Genomic DNA, 7305 nt, shown 5'->3' on the forward strand with positions numbered 1-7305 from the left:
GTTCACCTTGGACATGTTACGGCTTTGAATGGCAGCACATTGATCAGTCTTGTTTTGGAACAGGTGAAGGGTGAGGAAGAGGAGGAGAACACCTTGGAAGTGAGAGAGACTAAAGTTAAGGGCAAAAGGTGAGTCAGTACCTAGTGTTGTGCATGAGGGTTCCACCATCATCCTCACAGTGAAGCAGAAATACCACCTCAGTCCTACATACCTGGAGATCCCAGAGTCTTCTGGTCCTCAAAAGATATGCTCTGTGCTCAGGCTGGGTCCTGCAGAGCCAGCGTGCACGAGCAGCCAGACCCAATCCCTGCAGCCAGGAGAACTCAGTCCCCTCCCTTAGAAGCTCTTTCCTCGGGAGTTAGCACATGTGGGTTCAGATCTCTGCACTGAGCCCAGCACCAGCAGCACGTACCTGCTCCTCACAGCCACCACAGCTGATAGTGAGGGAACAGTCTTATAAGGGAGAGAACCTATCTCTTAAATGCAGCTCAGGTGCCCTCAGGGGGCTCAGCTGTGCTTAGTTTTGTACTCAGTGCCTTGAGTAATGCCCTGCCCCTGTACTAAGGGACACCAGGTAAGAGAAGCATTGTAGCTGTGATCATGCTCTTACCCACTGCTCCCTTTTGAGGTCTCAAATGCCTGGCAGTGGCGATTACAGAGAGATCCTGAGTGCTCTTGGGCACCGTTGTTCCTGTGAAGCAGAGACTGCAACTGTACCTGGACACAGTTCACTCCCCAGTCAGGAGTAAGCACACCCTCTGTGTGCGACAGGGCATCTGTGCACCTTGGAGGGGCAAATAAAAGATTGGCCCCAGTCACACATGGAGTTGGAACTGGAAGAGCTTTAAGTCCCTCCCAACCCAAACCATCTGTGATACTGTGATATCTGGGCTCCATCCGCAGGGGATGTTGCAGGGGTTTGATCTGAAGGTGCGCTCAGGGCAGATCTCTCATGACTTACCTGTTCTGCTCCCTTCCAGTGGGAAATTCTTCTCAGTGAAGCTGCCGTCTCCTTTGGCGCCAGGAGCCAAGGTCCGGGTATCTGTAGAAATGGTTTTCACACACGTCCTGCAGCCCTACCCCACCCACATCACCCAGAGCGAGAAGCAGTTTGTGGTCTTTGAAGGGAATCACTATTTCTACTCCCCATACTTCACCAAGACCCAGACAACCCGGGTCAAACTGGCCTCCAGGAACGTGGAGAGTTACACCAAGCTGGGCAACCCCTCCCGCACTGAAGACACGATCGAATATGGCCCCTTCAAGGACATTCCTCCCTACAGCCAGGTAAATGTCTGTGCAGGGAGGTGGTGGCTCTGCACGGAGCATCTTGCTAAGATGGCACCTGCATATCAGGGGCTGAGGAGTGGGAAGCAGAGGCCTGAGTTAGCTTGCAAGGAGGTGGAACATGTGCTCCAGCAAGGTGCTCCTCATGCACATGTGATTGCTGACCTCTGCTTGGTCATAGTTCTGGCAAGGTTGTGTTTGTAGTGGGGAAAACTGCTCATCTAGATCCCTCACTGTTCAACTGCACATCTAGATCTCTCACTGTTCTAACGCAGCTAGAGGTGTAAGTACAGCCCAGGTACCCCATGTGAACTGGGCTGGGGTGGCTCAAACCTTCCCATGCAGTCAGCTTCACCTCCGAGTCTGCCAGGGAGGTTCCTCTGTGGGATATGGAGATAATTGTAAGGGGAAGCTGCTCCTTATTTCAGGTCTTAGGGTTCTCTTTTCCCTGGTTAGGACACTCTGAAAGTGCACTATGAAAACAACAGCCCGTTCCTGACCATCACCAGCATGACCCGGGTCATCGAGGTGTCTCACTGGGGGAACATCGCGGTTGAGGAGACAGTAGATTTGAAGCACACAGGAGCAGTGCTGAAAGGGCCTTTCTCCAGATACGACTACCAGCGCCAGCCAGACAGCGGCATCTCCTCTGTCAAGTCTTTTAAGGTTGACATTTTGCATAATTACTTAAATTTAACTTTTTTTTCCTGTGGCTTCCTCTTTTCTTGCATCCCCAGAGGGAAAAAAATAGAGTTGTCCTTTTCCTTTGTACCATACCCAAGTAATGAGGGAATATTGAAGCTCTGATCTGTTTTCAGAGAGGGCTTATGCTAGACAGGAATAGCTTTTGGAGGTAGAATTAGGAGGTTGCATGCTTCATCACGTCTATCAGGTAAGCAAACTGCATACACCTGTGCAGCTAGAGTTCCTCCACGCTCCCTCCCAATCTCAGGGACCCTCTAAACCCCTTAATCCCTGTGCTGACAGTTCTGCTTTCCATTTCTCATTGTTCAAGGGCTGTTCATTCTGTCCCCACGCTCTTATTTTCAGAGCTGCTTTCCCTGTCATACCCTCGTCATGTTGAACAGCATTAATTGGAAGCTCACCCATTCATTCCTTGCTCACAAAGCACTTGGAGAGTTAAAGCTGTGGCTCTGCTGGCCAGATGAGAGAAGCGTTTTGTGTTTTCATCTGAACCAAACTCTTTCTCACTGCTGGAAGCCACCAGGGTTGGTTGGTGTCATTCTCTAAGGTGGTACAGCCAAAGAGAGATCTCATTTTGCTGAGGATAAAGGCAGCAGCAAGCTCTCTGGGGCAGCAAGCTGGAGTGGAGAGGGAATTGCTGTCCTGGTGGGCAGGATGGGCTCCCCTGCTGTCCTGGGATATTTGTAACTGGGCTGGAGGAAACACATCCCTTTAGAGGCCAAGTGATGTTGGTGCTGGCGGCCACTTCTGTGGCTTACTGCTCATAAAAGTACAATTCTCCCACCCAGTGCAGCTAAATGACTGTTTTGCACCTCCCACGTGGAAGCAAGGTTTCCCGATCCTGAACAGCCATGGCTGCTTCCCCCAGTACCACTGGGAATCACTCCCAGCAGATGAAGCCCTGACTGCTGCTTCTCTCCACACAGACCATTCTCCCCGCTGCTGCTCAGGACGTCTACTACCGAGATGAAATTGGGAACATCTCCACCAGCCACCTCCTCGTCCTGGATGACTCCGTGGAGATGGAAATCCGTCCGCGCTTCCCGCTCTTTGGGGGATGGAAAACCCATTACATCATTGGCTACAACCTGCCGAGCTATGAATACCTCTACAATCTCGGTGGGTGGCACAGGGCAAGGGACTAAGAAGCTTTCTCTGTGTTTAAAGGTGGGGATTGTACAGTAAAGAGGTGAAAGCTGTGCCATGCTGCACCTCAGCAATAAGAGTTGCTGGCTCATCTTTCTGGAATGTGCAAATCCACCTTCTCTGTGCTGCCTTCAGGCTCTTGCAGACCTCCAGTTGAAATGGGCTCGAGGGAGTTCGTGGCCCTGCTGCTCAATGCACCCTCACTCCTGTGAGGAGCTGAGCTTCAGAGTTGCCCCGTGTTCTCTGAGCAGCTGTAACCCTCTGCTCTGCCCTCCCTTAGGTGATCAGTATGCCCTGAAAATGAGGTTTGTGGACCATGTGTTTGATGAGCAAGTCACAGACTCCCTGACTGTCAAGATTGTCCTGCCAGAAGGTGCCAAGTAAGTGTCATTGCTCATGGCTTGTTACTGCAGATGCTGCTGTGTTGGTGGCAGTTCTCCAGCTTACTTGAATGGCCTGAGGACAGTGAAACAAAACCATGAGTGTGCATGTGGAGGAGAGCTTGGAACACAGCTTTGCTTCCTTTTAGAGTGTTGTTTAAACTGCATAATTGGCCTTGTGCTAGAGGCTATGGTTGGCCAGCCAGGCCTTAGTTACATCATCTCAAACACGGTGAAGTCATATGGGACTGTGGTTTTATCCACAGGAATATCCATGTGGACAGCCCCTATGAAATCAGTCGTGCTTCAGACGAGCTCCACTACACGTATCTAGACACCTTTGGACGTCCAGTTATTGTGGCACACAAGAGCAACCTGGTGGAGCAGCACATCCAAGACATTGTGGTGAGTGTGGCCTCTGCATGTGGTTTGCCTGAGGAGTTGTGTGTCCAATCAAAACACCCCTGTTGGGTTCCAGAAAAAACTACTTGCTGGGCTCTGTGGTCAGTTCTGCTGCTGGCCGAGATGAGTTCTCTCCCGTAGTAACATGGGTCACTGCTTTCACTGTTTCAAACTTCTCTTCTAGGTTCATTACACCTTCAACAAGATCTTGATGCTGCAGGAGCCTCTGTTGGTGGTTGGAGCCTTTTACATCTTGTTCTTCACCGTGATTGTCTATGTGAGGCTGGATTTCTCCATCACCAAGGTGCTGTATGATGGAGAGCCCTGTGGGAGCGTTAGTGGGTCACTCAGCCATGATGGAGATCCTTCACACCAGTAATTCCCACTGAATATAGTGCTTCACTGGAGCCCTTTTTTCATGCTGCCTGAGCACTGATGCTCCTGCAGGGTTTGAACTGGTGTGCTCAGGATAACCAGAGTTTTGCCTTCTGGATAAGAAGGAATTCCCCCTGAGATGCAGGGATGTCCACAGTTCTCCTTCTGCAATATTTTCACTTTTGGGCTAGGCTGGGTGCTGGAAGGTGCTTGTCCCAGTCAGTACTTGCACCATGCACCTGATTACTGTCAGTGACAACTGCAAAGGGAGCAGGTTTCGTAACAGCCCTGTGCCAGACTGCAGTCATGGCTCGATGCAGGTCACAGATACGACTGCTTTGATCTTCCCTTGTGTCCCGTTGCAGGATCCAGCTGCTGAAGCCAGGATGAAGGTTGCCTGCATCACAGAGCAAGTGCTGACTCTGGTGAACAAGAGGCTCGGGCTGTACCGCCACTTCGATGAGGCAGTGAATAAATACAAGCAGTCACGGGACATCTCCACCCTCAACAGTGGCAAGAAGTCTCTGGAGACAGAGCACAAGGCTCTGACGAATGAAATAGCCTCTCTGCAGTCCAAACTGAAGACAGAAGGCTCTGACTTGTGTGATAAAGTAAGAAATTGTAATGCATTTTTGTTAAGCTCCCCTATTCTACTCTGTCACCTATTCTATGTGAGTTTTAATTTGGGGCTTAGTTTCTGCAGGCCGTATTGTAGGGTTTTTTCCTCTGGAAATGGCTTGATCCTTGCCAGAGTGTGAAGGTCAGGTTTGTCTGTTTGCAGTATTGGTTATGCAGCTCATTAAGTGCAGCAGCTAAACAGCTGCTTGTGCGGTTCCTTAAACAGCCCTTGAACCAGCTGCAAGATCTGTTCACATTAATGCTTCTGTAACACAATCCTGATGCTTCTCGTGGAGCTTGTGACAGTGACAGGCAAAAAAAGGAAGCTATCAACATGTTATCAGTCCTGACTTCACTGCTGACACCAGCCAGACCAAAATCTGCTCCCTCATCTTGCACGTGTGAATCTGGTGCTGACAGCAGGTTGGTAATGTGATGCTGCTTCACTGTGCTACGTTGAAAGCCACAGCACAGTGAGCACACACTTACCTGGAACAGCCACTTAACCTGAAGTGAGGGACACCTCAGTCTCTAAGGTCCACCTTGCTTAATCTGTTAATGACTCGGAGAGTAGTTGTGTCATTGCAGACCCGCTTCTCACACACCATTAACTGGAGGGATGCAGGTTCCTGCTGTCACAGCTGTGATTTAGCTGGAAGCCTTTAGAGTCTGTTGTTAAGCTCTCTTTAAAAGCCGTTGCACCTTTGCCTTGCCAGTGTGTCTCCTGCTTCCTTGGAGCCCCTTTACCTGTGCTGCTTAATTACCCATCCACGAGATACTTGTGATGGCAGAGAGAGGGGATGGCTCAGGAGGCAACAGTCAGGGATGGGAGGTGTTTCACTTAGCATCTTTTGCTCCAGCTTGACCATCTCTTCTGTTCCAGCTTCACTGCAGGGATGTTTTGTTGTCTCCTCTAAACTCGCTGTGTTTCTCCCCATCAGGTAAGTGAGATTCAGAAGCTGGATGGGCAGGTGAAGGAGCTCGTTCTGAAGTCCTCGGTGGAGGCTGAGCGGCTGGTGGCCGGGAAGCTCAAGAAGGACACATACATTGAGAATGAGAAGGTGCATTCCAGCAAGCGCCAGGACCTGGTCACCAGGATCGACAACATCCTCGATGCGCTGTAACCGCCGCAGTGAGCACGTGGAGGGGAGAGGAGCCTGGGAGCGGATGCACCTTGAGCCAAACCTCCTTCCCAGCGGCAATAGGGGAAAAGTTGTGAAATGTCTGAAAGTACATTTTGGGTTTAGATTTTCCTACAGAGCCTGTGTGCTCAGCAGCGTGCTGTGCAAGGGACCACACCATCCTGCTGTTTGGCCAGGTAACAGGCTTCTTCACCAGACGTGGGACTTGGCCAGGGTCTAAGTCTCCCACTCTGGGTTAGCCCTTTGTAGCTCTGCCCTGACCGAACACACACAAGCAGCCAGCATGAGCACAGACACGCTCGTGGCAAATCTGAATGTTACATCACCTCCAGACAGAATAAAACCTTTGTTCTACTTTGAAATAAACCCACCACTGCCTCGCCTCGTGTTGTACTGGGCTGGGGAGGCAGAGGGGCTGCCCCATGTACCGGATGGGGTAGCCTCATCCTGCCCAGGGCCGGGCAGTGCAGTGCTGTGGGGAGCAGGGTGCAGCCCTGACACCTTCTGGTTCCTGTGTGCCTTGAAGGCAGACCTCTGCCACCCTGCAAGGTCCTGACCTCCGGGGATGAAAGCCAAGCCCATGTTCCCTAGGGATGTGCGTGCACCTACACCCTTATGAGGAGATAAAACACCCAACATAGCCCCTCCTGCTACTTCTCACTGTATGCCCCGTGCTTTCCTGCTGCTTGTGACAACAGTCCCTGCATCCTTGTCCCAGATCTCTGCCTTGCTGCTCCCCATGGAGGTGCTGTTGGGAGCCCTGGGGCCACAAGTCCTGCCTGACCAGAGTGAGATGACCAACAGCTAAAATCAGTGGATCAGCATGAACACCCTGAGCCAAAACACACGCACAGTGCTTGGGGGAGTACCAGGGGTACCCAAAGCCAAACAGGCTGTGTGTCTGGGGCAACATGGGTGGGTCCAGGGGAGAAGAGGGATCAAACCTATGACTCCAGAGACACCCTTAACCTTCCATTCCCCCTGGCAGAGGGAAGGCAGCACCACCCTTCCTTCCCCACATTCCCAGCTTCCCCGTGGCTTCACAGGCAGCCCAGACCCCCAAGAGTACAGTGGAGCTTGTGCCAGTTACAAAGCCCGGGGGTGCTGATGGCGTTTCCATGTCTTTCCCTCCCTATCCCAAGCGCTCTGCTGGATCACACCTCAGCCCTCTTGCTCCTGGGCAGCTTCAGATCCTGCTTGTTAATGGGAACCGTGACTGCACAGACAGCAGCTATAAATAGGCAGGATGA

The 7305-nt window shown here is 51.5% G+C and overlaps 1 protein-coding gene across 1 annotated transcript; it reads left to right on the forward strand.

Annotated features, from left to right (window-relative positions):
- Window positions 1-63: 63 nt before the first annotated feature.
- RPN1 (ribophorin I) lies at window positions 64-6140 on the forward strand (the record flags this gene model as incomplete). The annotated part of the gene is made up of 9 exons (XM_010009950.1): window positions 64-128; window positions 981-1287; window positions 1744-1953; window positions 2919-3111; window positions 3419-3518; window positions 3785-3923; window positions 4105-4224; window positions 4661-4906; window positions 5855-6140. Coding segments are annotated over 9 exons (1563 nt in total), but the record flags the coding sequence as incomplete, so codon positions are not given.
- Window positions 6141-7305: the final 1165 nt, after the last annotated feature.

Source organism: Nestor notabilis, unplaced genomic scaffold (assembly GCF_000696875.1).
Source record: "Nestor notabilis isolate BGI_N333 unplaced genomic scaffold, ASM69687v1 scaffold16682, whole genome shotgun sequence".
Lineage (NCBI taxonomy): Eukaryota > Metazoa > Chordata > Aves > Psittaciformes > Psittacidae > Nestor > Nestor notabilis.